The following is a 15,500-nucleotide window of genomic DNA, read 5'->3' on the forward strand; positions in this document are numbered from 1 at the left end:
ACCGTATTATTCTATTCATTCCTCCTCTATTGCCTCATTGATATATTATAGACAATTATTTTTTTTCCTCTACGTAGCATGACAATCTACTGAACCGTTTCGATTTTCCCTCGCCTAAATTCATGTAACAAAATTTTAGATTTTTACCTCCATTTTCTGAACACATGAGCAAAGTCTGCCCGACTCTTGGCCGATCCCCGCGAGTGGGTAAGCGCCACACTCATCAAGGACATCATCATCATCATCATCATCATCATCATCATCATTTTTCGCTGGTGTTGTGGCAGCGTGCGTACGAAAAAAAAATGCAATTGACGTGTGCGTTTAGACTATGAAGTTGTCAGATTGTCAAGTTATGAGATTAAAAGAAGATAAATGTGCGGGTCTCAACCTTTTAGTTCGCGAAGATCTTTCTCTGGGACCCGCCTCCCTTGGGCATTGTCAAAAGAGTGCTAGTAGCTCAGTCACAGAATTAGTTTTGTTTTTTTTTTTCGAAAAAATTTTCTAGTTAAACTTTATATTTTCGACCTGAATCTCGGCCAATCACCCATAGCGTGTATGCGCCACTGGTAGAGGGCAAAGAAACGGACAGGACCGTTTCCAAGATAATCTCGCACGCCCTGTTGGACAAATTTAACAGGGAGTTCAGTTGGACTCAATAAGGAATTCCTGGACGGTCGAACAAATATCCCTGTGAAAGAATCTTATTGTTAATTCTTATTGATTGTTACTTACTCACTAATTGACTCTTGGTGTTGTTAATCCTCTCATTTTAAAACGTGATTTCACCTATCAACAGCAATTACTCAGGAGCAAACCGGAAAATTTATTTCGGATTGTAACTTGGAATGATCCACCCATTTCTTGGCCAATCGCTCATAGTGGATATGCCACGTTTTCGCTGGACACCTCAACAGTATCACCACCGTGGGAATCGTTGGACACGAAGCTTCTTTTATGCAGAGCTTCCCATGTCAATGATAAATATGTCAACGTCACGTAATATTGCACTAATGTAGATAATATGGTATGTTGTGCTGATGATATATGTTGATGTCCTGCGCGTGATGACATTGCTTGCGTTCAAGCAACATCCGAGAGTAAATTAGGCTGACCTCTTCAATCCTTAAACAAAACGAATGGTCGCCGCTGCTTCACGTTCGATGATAAATTGCACCTCCCAATCGAAACGTTGTATACATGTCCTTTAGGATCGCATTGGAATAACACGAACGCCAATCGTGACGCGCCTACCAGTGTCATTACGCAAGTGCTTCCTCTCCAAAATCTTCCACACTGACGTCGTAACTGTAATTCGCGCTTGCCTTCTCAGCGCCTCAGCACCCTCTGCACCCCCCCCCCCCCCCCATACAGACACAACCACACGCTACGTCATCTCTGCGAGACACCGACATCAAACCCGAAGCAAGACGCAAGGAAAAACTATAGTTTGTACTGATCGCAGTATCTGAAAGAACGTTGACTTTTTGAAGTAAAGCAACTCAATCTTGCTGTTTCTCCTCTGCAAAGAACGCCTATACAACGAAATGACCTGTATAACGAAGCAGTTGTTATGCCCCGGCTCTACTGTGACTCCTGCGGTGCGCTATACGTTTACACCGAAGTGACTTGTATAACGAATGACTTCGCAGGCCCGAAGCACGTCTTTGTAAAGGCGTTCGACTGCATTTAACGGAATTTTCGCTAAGCCCTCCTCCCTTCCATAGCCTCCCAACTTGGGAGTGCGCGCGATTTGCCTTTCGCCCAGCAGCCTCACCATCTGCAAATATTTGCGCGGGCGCAATTCTTCCGCGAGAGAGCCAGCTGTGTAATAGCGTTCCCTTTGTTGAGCGAATTTCGTTCGAAGCAGCGGGCGGATCGCGTTGTGTGTGTCTCTCTCTCTCTCTCTCTCTATTCAAGTTCTACAGTCGTGATGCAATTAAGTCAGCTGGCGGCTGCTAAATGAGGGGAAATAAAAGCGGCAAAGTAATAGGCATGCCGGACGGCTATTACAAATCAAAACGTCAAACTGGACGGACGGGACAAGGTCGCGCGACAGTTGGAAATGCGCAGTGTGTCGCGAGGGTAAAGCGTACATTTTTTTTTTCGACGTCCAGCTGAGCAAGGCTGGTTGAAATATATTATACTGCCGGTTCTTTTGATATTATTTCTGTCGCCCACGTTTTGTCTCATCGCTTTATTTTTCGTTTTCTTCCACCGTTACCAAAGGCAACACATGGCCCTCCCATTTCTTGTGCTCTATCCGTTCTTTCATTGTCTCCCTCCCACCCCTCCTCCATGAATCCTTATGTAGCCATATTCCGTGTGCAGGATACCAGTTCGTCTCTGCGCTCAGAGTTGTGTGTTGGCCTTGTTGTCATATATGTGTCATCTACAAGGTGTTCGACTTAACGCAACTATAGTTCATGGACGCAGATGAGGTTAAAGACACAGCGTGGTGTGCGTATGTCCATGTTACGCTACATTATGTGTTCCAATACTGGCCAGGATTGGAGACTGTCTACGGTTAATGGCTAAGAGGACAGCTTTGGGCTCAAGTAGTAGAACGAATCTGCAAGACGTTCCCGCGACTTGACGCCACCTCGTGCCGACACACACAAAAAGAAGAAATAGAAAATTTAAAAAATACAACTTTTGAAAGCAGATATTATCGTTGTATTATAGCTTGTCCTTGTGCGAACCTATGGAAAACGCAACGTAGCTTACATCGAGCGCACAAGAAAGCGTGACTACATTTTCTTGTGGCAGACTATATACTTTCCAATTGAGTTTCCAATCATTCTGCTCAGCCACAATCTTGTTTCGGCAGAAAAAAAAAAGAAGCCTGCATGTTCTTGTCGTTGTTTTCACTTCGATGCTACGCTAAGCTGTCTTTTCTTTTTCTTTTTGTCAGCTTCGTAAATTAAAAAGTTAAATTATGGGGTTTAACGTGCCAAAACCACTTTGATTATGAGGCACGCTGTAGTGGAGGACTCCGGAAATTTCGACCACCTGGGGTTCTTTAACGTGCACCTAAATCTAAGTACACGGGTCTTTTTCGCATTTCGCCCCCATCGAAATGCGGCCGCCGCGTCCAGGATTGGATCCCGCGACCTCGTGCTCAGCAGCCCAACAGCTTCGTAAATTCTATAGCACGCTCTAGTATGATGCCACTATAGCCAGTATTGCAACGAGACATGATGTGGCCGCTGTCCAGACGCTCAGCTGCCTTTATAGGAGACGCGTCTATACGGCGAGTATTGGAACACAGCCATTGAACGCATTCGTCACGTGACAGCTCATAAGCGACGTCTGTTAGACGAAGTCTACGAAAATACAGTGAAGCGTGTTTTAGTGTCATTGTATTCGTCTACGTTGCGCTGAAGCTAACGTTGTACAACATGGCGCCAACTCTCCCAACAAAGTGCACGTTCTACTGTGCGAGATTTCTGGCGTTTCTTTTCTTTCTTCTTATTTCTTAGCCTTAAGGAAGCATATTCAAAAAGGTACCTGTAGTTTATAGGACAAATTCACTTCTTGAGCTGGATTACACAAAAGGGTGGACATTGCTCGCACAGAAATGCATTATTGACTAACACACACATTGTTTTACTGATACAATTAAGAAAAATTTCGGACACACTAAACGGTTTTATTATAGCACCATTTTACTGTGCGTCTACTGTAAACATTCGTTATAACAAAATCCCATTATGTTCCCTTCATTGAACTTTTTCGCAGTGCTTTTGTATATGTATAAATATTTCATTCATTCATTCATTCATTCATTCATTCATTCATTCATTCATTCATTCATTCATTCATTCTTCATTCTTTCATTTATTTATTTATTTCTTCATTTATTTATTTATTATAGCTAATGTGTTTGCACATGCGAATGACGTACGGCGTCTGTGCTTGCACGTTCTGCGAGTGTAATAACAGTTTCTATTTGCATACACACGGTGGTCTCACGCGGCGGCCGCGTGAAACAGTCGAGGCGACATGGCGAAGTGGTTATCTTGCCAGAGCTGGCACCTCTGGGCCGGAAGATATGCGATAAGCCGATTGGTATAACGACAGGTCGATTGCCAGAGCAGGCGAAAGCGAGGTGCACTCTCTCTCTCTCTCTCTTTGGCCACTCTTACCCACACGCTATACCCTGTGTGCGATACAGACACTTGAAGTACGTTTCAATAGCCCGCGCATTGTATCGGTCAACTCCATGATTCAGCGTTAAGGAATTTTGACTTGTTTCTCTCTCTTTTTTTTTCTTTTTGCTGCGCTAGCCGCGGGTTCCGTGGAGGCCACACGTCACAGCGAAAACATTCAGCTTACATCCCGTCCTGGCAGAATTAGTGCGGGCCATATCAGCCAACACCACATGTAGATAGCACAAGGCCTGTTCACTCCGATCCATGACGTCATATGCTACCGGCCCGAAATGTCCATTGCCAAGGCTGGCGTGACGAAAGCGGTGACGTTGAAATCACTGCGGCTTACTCGGAAGCATACTCATTAGATTCTATGGCAGTCGGGCCAGTAGCATGACGTCACGGATGGGAGTGAACGGGCCTTGTGCTATCTAGGTGGTATTTTTATATATGGGGTTTTACGTGCCAAAACCCTTTCTGATTATGAGGCACGCCGTAGTGGGGGACTCCGGAAATTTTGACCACCTGGGGTTCTTTAACGTGCACCTAAATCTAAGTGCACGGGTGTTTTCGCATTTCGCCCCCATCGAAATGCGGCCGCCGTGGCCGGGATTCGATCCCGCGACCTCGTGCTCAGCAGCCCAACACCATAGCCACTGAGCAACCACGGCGGGTAGGTGGTATTGCATCAACGCAATCCTGGTACAGGAGTCACACACGGACAGCGTTTTTAACCTACCGCATCCCGGCGTTTCCACGATGTCGAAGCTCCCTCTTTTTGAAACACGCATCGAAAGTTTCGCCAGTTTTCCCCCAGTATAGTTACCGGAAACTCTATGGTCTCCAATATGGCCTTGGAGACCGGACAGCGCGCGGATATACGTATCTCGGAGGTCATGGTTCGAAAGCGAAGCTGACGACGACGCCGAAGCGCGCGCTCTGCTGATGGTGCACGTATGCGTACACGTCATCGTGACGTATATATACGTGCGTGTCTCCACTGTAGTGAGGACGAGGGAAGCCGCGAAGAAAGCAGCGGCGAACAGACGGCCAACGCCTGTCAACCGCTGCTCACACTTTCTGCAAGCGCAAACAATGAGCACTGCACCGTACCGCTTTCCGTGTGCGACAACACCGTTGACTCACCTCCCGAAGATGGATTAGGAAGGTCCGTAGACAGCAGTCTACTTAATACCTGTATCCATGAGTTTCATAGCAGTCTGTGCGCCTTTAATGACATCGAAGAAAATAAAAAGAAGCCTAGCGGCTATGGTGTTGTACTGCTAAGCATGAAGTCGCCGCATCGAATCCCGGCCGCGGCGGCCTCATTTTGATGGGGGCGAAATGCAAAAAACGCCCGTGTACCGTACATTGGGGGCACGTTAACGATCCCCCTCCTGGTGGTCAAAATTAATTCGGAGTCCCCCGCTGCGCCATGCCTCAAAACCTAATCGTAGTTTTGGCACGTACAACCCCAGAATTCAATTCAGAAAGCGTAAGAGGTTTACAAGACATGTATATTTAGAAGAAAAGGGGCCGATGCGGAGTCTAAGCAATTTATAAGAAATATGTATGCTTTCTCTATAGGACAGACTGTGTGATGCTCTATGTATAGTGTTTTCTAGGTTGCTCTGAGTTCTCAAGCGCGTTCTTTCTTTTTTTCCTGTTGTGTATTAGGCAACCTACATAGTCTCTATAGACAACACTTCTTTAAAAGTTAACATAGTGTAACAAGCACACAGTGCCGTTGAAAATCTGAGAATCTTCAGTCTAGCGATCGCTGGCGTCGTGAAGCGTTGGGAACATGTGGCATACGCGTAAGCATCTGTTTCTCTAACGAGTTTGAAATTGTTATGAAATATGAGTATAGATTATTTGATTACAGGCGCGCTGTACAGCTGGGCTCTGAGCAAGATAGATCTTATAGAAGAGCAAGATAGAAGTCCAGATCATTTGCTGCGCTGTTTTGCATATAAATAATCAGGACGTTGTAATTTAAGATAAGTATGTGGGGGATGACTAACAGTTTCGACCACGCGAGATTTTCTTTGATGCCGAACTCCAAAATCTCGGGGTACGTGGGCGCTTTTGCTTACACCCCACCACGTCCATCGGAATGCAGCCGCCGCAGCCGCGAGTCGAACCCAGGACCTCGCGCTCAGCAGAAGACAGGGATTGCGGTCCCGGAAGTTATGAAACATCTTCGAGAGGCAACGAGGAGAAAGGAAGCGTCGCATGCTTGGGATTAAAAGAGCACTGAATGCCGCATCATGACAACATGCGGCAATTAATCACTGCTGACAAGAAAGCTTTCCGTGAATAAATCAGTTGTTCCCGAACCTATGTACCAACCAAAGTAATTCCACATGACTGCCTTGTTCGCCAAATCAAACTCCGGTTATGAAATAGAACTGCCGAAAATTCCAAATCAAGCGCTCTGGTTCATGTACTTATATCATCGCGTGCTGAGTCCTGAACTTAAACGCAGGAGAGAACTCCGCCCGCAGGCGATGAAACTTGCAAGCAACTCATGATTCCAAAGTTCACGTATACCTTCCGGACGGACATTGTACACACTTCGATCAGCTCATCAGCAGCGGCAGAGAACGTCTCAATAGACGTGACGCAAATACGCGTATTTAGTTTATATAGGTGTTCCGTGGTTCAACCTTCTGGCACGACGCGCGACTTTCGTCACGCATCGACAACGCTTACGTCATGTCTTACATCGGCTCATTCCACACGTCGATGTCACTCCGTGGTGCGACGGCTCTTTCGCATGTATTGCCTACGCGCCGCAGCGAATTTCAGCCGGTGAGAAAGTCGCGATTAGGTTAACACGTTGCTTTTCTTTTTTGTTCATGCTTTTTTTTTTCGTCTACGTTGCGGGTAACGGAAGGAAAGTCAAACATTGCGTCCGCGCCGCGCCGGCGCGCACGCCGCAGTTTCATAAACGGCGCCTCGCGCGTGCGCAGTGACGCGCGCGCAGCAGCCGCTGCGCCGCGCCGCGGCCGTCTGCTAAAGCGGAAAGTGGGAGTTGCCACACGCATGCGCGTTTGCCACACCCTGCGGACGGCCATTTTGTACGAAGTTGTCACCGTGAGCGCGGAGGGTGATACGCCGCTGTGGGAATACGTTCTTTTTTTCTTCGTCGTCGGTAAGTGACGGTTGGTTAGTTATTTTTTTGGGCCAGGGCTCGCGACTCGAGCCGCGAAAGTGGCCGCGCACCCGCGACTGTCCCGATGCAGCCGGGGCCTCGTCGGCGAGTGAGGCACCGACACCGGCGCGCGCCGGGGAACCGCTCGGGGCGAAGTTTTTTTGTACGCGACATGACGTGGTTGGGCCAACTGCGTTCTGATGCCGTGCCCGTTTCCGGGTGTTTTTCTCGAGAAATTTGCCCCGTTTCGGTCGTACGAGTGTCCGCAACTGTCCCCAAACGTGTCTGCCGAAGTTTCGCGTCGAGTCAAGCGGCTGCCAGCGCGTAATTTCCGCATAAATTGGGAGAGATGCTGCATTCCCCCTGCAGCTCGGAGGTCTAGCCTCGTCAGCGCGTATACAAAAAACCGGTTGCTTCTAACCAGCCGTTAAGCGACGAACCCCAGAGTGTCCTTTTCTTGCTACCTGTTTTCGTGTTTCGTTCAGAATGGCTTGCTTGGCGTGGTGACAAGAATTTTTCGTGTTTCTTTTTGCCCGGGAAGGAATAGTTACACCGACTCGGCCTTAATTCTTGCCGGAGGCTTGTAAGCGGCTGCTGCTTGGAAGGCATGTGAGCCCAATACATGCGCTTTGTTAGTGGTAGCCCTGCTCTAGACTCGTCGCCTGTGTGAAATATAACTGCTTTGGGTTTGTGTCCGAAGCGCATAGTTCGTTCTGTCGCGACCCTGCGGGCTTGTTTGGGTGCCGGTTGGCAACGGTCATAGGCGGTGCGTCCGTTCCGGCGGACCGTCGTCCTGAAGTGAACACGGTTTTGGGCGCGAATGACGTAATGGTGCCGGTCGCTCGCAACTTGTTGAGCGGGCCGTATACAGGTACCGTCATCGTGGACCGGCGGGGCTTCTGACTTCACAGAAACATGTTGCAGGCTTCGGTTAATTGAACGTTCTTTTTATCCTCGTTTACGAAAGGCGCCGTGGTCAAGGTCATGCCGAATCGTGTTAAATAAAAAGAACAGAAAACGCTGGCGCACTCGACAGGATATTCCAATTCCGGCGAGTTCTTTTCCCCCAGCTCTGCCGGTGCGAGTCGCGTGTTACGAGATTAAACCGGTGTAAACCAGAAGGGGGCAATGAAGGGAAAGAACTTGAGATGTTCGGGATTGAAAGCCTTGTTTGAACGACGGGGATTCTTTACGGCGGTGCCAGTCGTCTAACGAAAGATGCACAGTTGTGCCTTTTGTGTGCGGCTGTTTCCATATTCGCTGCGGGGTGTATCAGGTGGTGCGGCGCGCACAGGGGGGTTTTCCTCGCCTGCATGCGATCCGCAAGAAAGCAATGCGCACCTTGCTTTTGTCGCCGTTACTGTTGCATACACGCCCGCTATTGTAAAACAAGGTTTACGTAAAGTCCATCGCCACCGCGGTACTCGGCGCAGTTTCGCTTTCACTCGCTGTTAGCCATTGCATCGAGAGCCGGTACTCCAATTACTGTCCTGTATAGTGTGCCTATCCACGCATTTTGTTCGTACATACATTCTCTATTGGGTGTCCGCCCATGTTACTGGCTCGTGAACTGTACCATTTGCCAATCGATGCGGGATTCATAGTGCAGGTGTGTGTCGCTGTGCTTGTAATGTGTGCTGAAGCGAGATTTCTTGATTCAAACTTACGTGCGGCAACTCTTTTTCTCGTTTCAGAAATTACCCCCTTTTTTCTGCCAGTGGACAGCAGGCAACTAAAGCAAGATGCCGAAACCGGTGAGTCCGCTGAAATGCGCCTCTTACTTTCCGCGAGAACTAAGCTTTAGCGTTAAGGCTTTCCACAATATCTGCAATGTTTTCCTTTACTTTCTGGCTACTAAATCTGCACTTATACCCTGCGAGCATGACACAACGTTCCTTGAAGTGCTGCAGTGTTCCTGCTGTTTTTGACACGACGCCTTCTGTTTTTACCTCACGCATGAACGATCATGTGTTCCTGGGAACAAACAACTTATATGAACGGTGCAAATGCCTGGTGGAGTGGCCTTGACTAGTTTGCTGTGACCAGCACTACTTTGTCAATAGTGGTACTTGTCACGGCCATTGAGTTTAAGGGCTGTCAAACTTGGAATACCATTATCAGTACTTGTAGTGAACTTTTGTTTGTGGTCGCTCATAACATGAACAGCCTTTGAGCACTGGTATGCGCTGCTCGTGGTGCTTATTCTCCAGACCTGACACTTAATAACACAAACTACTCGCAGAATGTGAAGGGAATGTGAAGGATGTGGGAATTCTGATGATAGTGCCTTGTTTATACCTTAGTAGCAATTGCTACGATAGGGTGGATGTCTCAATTTTCCCTTAAACTGATCAAGGAAGCCAAACCTTGGCTGTATTGCTGAAGCTCGTAGCAAAGCTCTTCTATGCTGAGGTTGTGTGTAGGTCTCATTGTTGTCGTTACAATTAACATTTTGTTTTTGGTCCTGTCGTCCTATGCACTTTCACAGAATAGCTGAATATGCTTATGTCACGATTATGGGCTGTCAAGGAATGTGTCAAAATTAGTTTCGTTCAAAAGTGCCCTGCAGACTGCATTGAAAGCAACTCAAAAGTGGTGGAATGGTCCTATGTGCATTTGATAGTTAGCGATTGTAATTATAGAATAACTAAATCTTGATTTAGTGTGCTGTCACTTGTGCCGCATTAAAATAATTGAATCACTGGCTCTCAAAACACATGCGTAAGTTATTGGTTGCAAGCAAAAACTAAGGAAAAGCTATTCCTGCATCGTATGCCGACGAATCATGGCAAGTTGAACTTCTCGTCATAGTAGTGCCTTTAATAAAGTGGTATGTAGCTATATTCTGCACAGTCGAGTGAAGTTGTGCGACTGAAGCAGAAAGTTACACTTAACTGCGGGTTAATATCCGCATTTTCATTGCCGCTGTGAACAGGACTGGCAAAAACGTGATTACACAAATGTGTACAACATAGCTGAAGGAAATGTCTGCATTTCATCCCAATTTGTATGGATTCTTGTAGATACTAGTTTAGAGTACTGTCTGCCTGAATCACAAGCGTCGCTGCCAGGCAGCTGCTTCCTTAGCGGAGCCCAGCTGCACCCACTGACAGCTGTGCACATCCTTGACCTGCACTTCCGCACGTTTTTGTGCCATGCATCCGCGCCTGTTTTTAAAGATGAATGAAAAGTGTACTTTCGCTTGCATTCTTGAACCGGAAGTGCTTGTTTTTCTTTAAAGGTAAACGTGCGGGTGACGACAATGGACGCGGAACTAGAGTTCGCGATCCAGGCGAGCACTACTGGGAAGCAGCTCTTTGATCAGGTGAGATCTTATTTAGAACTAATGGTGGACGAGTGGTTTACTTTGTATGGGGACTGGCACGTTTTGTTAAATGCCGTTATGGCAGGAAATTTTCGAAAGGCAGGTAGTTTACATTTGTTCTGCTGATGCATGCTGCATTGTTTCAGAATCAGCTTCTGCCTTAAACATTGTTCCATTGATTGTAGTTCTTTGGCAAATTAAGTTTAGCGATAAGGTGCACTCTTGTCCCGTGACCTTGAATGGGTGGCTTATACTTGTTGCACTGTGCTTGTCTGCTGTAAGTTGGTGGCAGTAGAGCTGTTGGGAGAGTCTTGCAAAGCTGGCTTTTTAGTGTGCAGTATATATTGCTATAAGAAACTGTACAACTTGCCTGCTTGCATAAACATTTCAGCAGCAATCCAACTTTCATAATACCTTCAATTATTACTTCCTCCCCCCAAAGGGCCATGTAATACAAGGTTGTTTAGAGCTTAGAGCGCCAATAGAACACATGTACCAGGCACATGCCAGCAGTGGTGTTTGCCCTAACATCAGAGGCAGTTCTTCAGGCTGTTTGGACACTGTGGTTTTGGTGTAAATTTTTTTTTCTCAATTAAAACTTTAGACATTTAATGGGAACTGAATTTGTTTTCATGTGATGGTCGGCTTGGAGAAAACAAACAAATCGCTTGGACCTGCAAACTTGCTTCTGCCAAATATTGCCATGGCTATTTGCGACCATGGTGGCGCTCTTGAACACTGGTGGCATAGTAGCTTTGGAATTGCACTGCTAAGTCTGTGGGCACGGAATGAAATTTCAGCCATGGTGGCTGCGTTTCGATGAAGGGGAAATGCAAAACTGACAGTGTACCATGCATTAGATGCACTATATAACCGCAGAAACGACAACGGACGAAAAAGGAAACACACAGGACAAGCGGCTACATAATGCATTCCAATATCGACCACCAACTGGCCCGCCTCCCCCTGTTAAACATTAGATGCACATTAAAGCACCCCAGGTCGTCACAATTAACCCGGAGTCCATAGCTATGCCATGTCTTATAATCATATTGTGGGTTTGGCACTTAAATCCCCCGAATTTAACATTTAATTTTTGAGCTGGGCTTAAGCCTGTTTGTTTTGTGTAGCTGACTAGTGTTCTAACTACGGCCTTGTAAGAACTCCCCCATAGTAATGCTGTGGTTAGCCTGCGAAGGTGCCAAGGAGAAATGTTCAGTCATACTGAAATGTTATGCTCCTGAAATTGCAATGTAGGTTGGCTTTGCCATGAACAAATGCATAATGTGCCAGAAAGGACACAAAGATGACTGGTAGTGTGCTGTCCTATTGAAATTCGCTCTAGCTTGTATGGCAGCAGTTGCTCAAGGCTTGCAGATTGTCTGCAGTAAAAAGAAGAGATTGCATTTCAAAATAAGGCACTTAACCTGGCAGCTTTTGTGGAAGCTTTCTGCACAAAAAGAACCAAAATAATTTCAAGTACTAGTATGAAAGTCAGGATGCTGCACTGATCTTATTGGCACCATACCCTCTGCATAAAATTCAAGGGTAATGTCAGTTCTCTTGAAGGTGTTGATTTTCATATTGTAGTAAGCCCAGCGATACTTGATGTGTGAAGGTATTTTCAAGAAAATTTGATTTTCATGCGCGTTTGGTTTGAGACAACTTATTGTGCTACTCGCCGTGGTTGCTCAGTGGCTATGGTGTTGGGCTGCTGAGCATGATGTCGCGGGATCCAATCTTGGCCGCGGCGGTCGGATTTCGATGGGGGCTAAATGCAAAAACAACTGTACTTAGATTTATGTGCACGTTTAAAGAACCCCAGATGGTCGAAATTTCTGGAGTCCTCCACTACAGCGTGCCTCATAATCAGAAAATGGTTTTGGCACATAAAACGCCATAATTAAAAAAAATTTTTTGTGCTGCTTGAACCCATGTCGGAAACCAGAGTGTGTATTTGGTGGTACACTGCAACGTCCAATCTTTGCATACAAGTAATACCTTTAAATTTTCGTGCCGCGATGAGTGCAAAATGCAAAAACACTTGTGTACCGTCCGTCAGGTGCACATTAAAGAACCCCATGTCATCAAAATTAATTGCAAGCCCCCAACTACGATGTCTCATAATCAGATCATGGTTGTGGCACATCAAACTCCAGAATTGAATATAAAGGTATTTCTGTCTTTGTTGCACAGCGCATGAATAGCATTTGATGTTTTTTTTTGGCATTGGGTTGCCTTGTGTCAATAGATTATCCAGCTGACCACATATGAAACTTCAGTTACAAGATTGTTTCTTTGTTTTGCAGGTGGTGAAGACAATAGGCCTTCGAGAGATTTGGTTTTTTGGCCTCCAGTACACTGATAACAAGGGCTACATCACATGGCTCAAGCTGAACAAAAAGGTAAACTCAGCCTAATGGCCTGTGATCGAAGAGCAGCTTCGCAGTTAGTGTGAATGTGAAAGTTTTCTGTAGCCTTGAATCACATCGCCTAAGCTACATTTTTTTCTGTTAACAATGTCTGTTAACTTGTCTCATGCCTGGTGCTAAACAGAATCATTTGGAGGCAAAGAATCTCGCCAACTTCTGTTCCCACTAACTTCCCTGGCGGCATGGCATTCCACTCCCGACTGCAGTAGCCACATTCCATGGAGGGCGGCGCATGTTCAAAAATGATCATGTGCTGATATTCTGAGAACCTGGGCAGGCCATATTATTCCTGATCCCTCAGCCATGTCGTTTTGCATAGCTGCAGTGGAATTTTGGGGGCAATAAATGTTGTCAGTTATAAGCACTTCAATAGTTAAGCATTGCTATCAAATTCTTGCCCAGGTGCTCAGTCAAGACGTGAAGAAGGAAAACCCCTTGCTCTTCAAATTCCGTGCCAAATTCTACCCTGAAGACGTTGCAGAGGAACTGATCCAAGAAATCACGCAGGTAAGACATTCGATCTCGTTTGTCTCGTTAGCACAACATCGTCCCTCTACAATATACTGAACCTGCTCTGACAACACATTGCGAGCCTGGCATTAGCCTATGTGCATCCAATGTTGTAGCAATAAGTGAGACGTAATATTGCCGCACATTGTGCGCAAACCATGATGGCTTAGTGGCTTAACGACCCTGCCGAGCGTAGGGTCGTTCCATTTCGTCTGGTAGCAGTCGTATTCCAATGGAAGCGGAATGCAAAAACTAATGCACTAAGATTTACGTGATAGTGAGGAACTACAAGTGGTCAAAATTAGTGGGAAAGTGCCCCCTCATTTTATGCTAAGCCAGAGTTCGTACACCTCCTTGAAATTCTCGGAAAACCATTTAAATTAGAGAGATCCAAGGGCCCTTAATAAAACCCCTTGGAAATAAATGTACTCCTTGAAATATTCAAAATAACAAACTTCGCATAGGGGCTATGCTATGGACACTTTCTATTGGGGAACAAACAGTATTTTTCATTGTATGTGTAGAAATAAGGTTTGTTTTCCCCTCCAGAATTTTGGCCTGTATCATCCTTGAAATTCTCAAATTGTCCTTCGAGTTAGCACCGAATCGTCATGAACCCTGTAAAGGTTCTTGGCACAATTTCACTTGTCTACTAGAGAGGGCGAGAAAGAGATAAAACATCTTTATTGAAAAGTCCCTGCTAGGTTCGACAGGGAAATGTGGGGGCCGGGACGTCAGTCCCGTAAATCTCTCCTTTCCACCAGACGTATACCAGGCATTGAACCGTAGCGGCGCCTCCGCCAGCCAGACAGCCCAGAGCTGGTCTTCAGGGCATTTGCTGAGCAGTATAGCCTCCCGCTACGCAGGGATATTTATTTTAGCATTGTGGTTTATGCCGTGTATGATATTGTTTGGAGCTGATGGGCATGCCTATGTAATGTGATGGTGGTCTGCACGGGGTGTATTGCACGTCTTACAGTGTGATGAGTGTGGTTCTGGGTGTTTTTGGTGCACGATCATTGGTGCAGGAAAGGTGCTTGTTTGTAGAAGTCTCCATATAGTAGTAGCTTGATGTTTGTTTAACCAGGGAACATGTCAACAGTTTGTTGCCGTTACAAATGCACAAACTTCTCAAACCATGCAAATGTGCGTTGTTTCAGGGTTCAAAATTTTCCGGTCTCTGCTTGACTTTTGTGCTGCGATGTGATAGAACATGTTGAAGTGAAAGAGGGTAACCAAGGCAATGCACCATTTTAGAATTTCAGTGAACAGAAAGTGAAATGGTACAACCGTCGAATTTATTGAAAACATTCTTTTGCAGCCAACTTTTTTTGCTTTAAATGCCGCTCTTATGTTTAGAAGGAGGTTTGGTGAGCCTATGAAATACTGAGGCTGGTGGTGATGCCATCTTAATGTTACCACACCAGCTCACTGACGTTTTGAATTTTGACAGCATCTCCTCAGGCCTAGTTAAATTGTCATTGGTAAAGATGGGAAACACTGTATTCCAAAGGAGTCAGACTAGTTTTGAAAGTTATCCCAACTTTTGCTGAACCACAAAAGACAAAATGTAAAGAAATGCATTGGAATCTGCGAATTCACGACGTACCTTCACTGAGCTTTCAGCGCAATATTCAAAAACAAGCTTTGAGTTTCATTTTATTGCCTCTTAAGAGATCTTACTGTGAAATTAATGAAGATGAGCTTTCAAGAGAACACTTTATTTGTCTAAACTGAATGTCACTTTAGTGTTCCTTTAATTTTGAGTTCTCTCAAGGGAGAATGCAGGTCTTAGCTGAAATCCGTGAAAAGATTTTTCGGAAAACTTGTTTTGGCATCTGCAATGTTTAATTTACGCACTTTCAATGTGCGAGTGAGAAGTCTGTGATTTGAAAAGGCATTTTATTGGTCAAATGCACGCT

The 15,500-nt window shown here is 45.8% G+C and overlaps 1 protein-coding gene across 3 annotated transcripts in view; it reads left to right on the plus strand.

The window, feature by feature from the left end:
- Moe (moesin) overlaps positions 1 to 15,500 on the plus strand; it is a 150,300-nt gene that overhangs the window by 112,205 nt on the left and 22,595 nt on the right. Inside the window, exons 1-5 of one of the 3 annotated variants that reach the window (XM_070538803.1) lie at positions 7,164 to 7,311; positions 9,006 to 9,065; positions 10,553 to 10,636; positions 12,946 to 13,041; positions 13,471 to 13,575. In XM_070538803.1, the coding sequence (XP_070394904.1) occupies positions 9,054 to 9,065; positions 10,553 to 10,636; positions 12,946 to 13,041; positions 13,471 to 13,575 (297 nt within the window). In that variant the 5' untranslated portion in view covers positions 7,164 to 7,311; positions 9,006 to 9,053. Of the gene's footprint in view, positions 1 to 7,163; positions 7,312 to 9,005; positions 9,066 to 10,552; positions 10,637 to 12,945; positions 13,042 to 13,470; positions 13,576 to 15,500 lie in introns of those variants that run through there. The other 2 variants (XM_070538805.1, XM_070538804.1) reach the window with 2 other exon arrangements.

This window comes from Dermacentor albipictus, chromosome 5 (assembly GCF_038994185.2).
Source record: "Dermacentor albipictus isolate Rhodes 1998 colony chromosome 5, USDA_Dalb.pri_finalv2, whole genome shotgun sequence".
NCBI classification, from domain to species: domain Eukaryota; kingdom Metazoa; phylum Arthropoda; class Arachnida; order Ixodida; family Ixodidae; genus Dermacentor; species Dermacentor albipictus.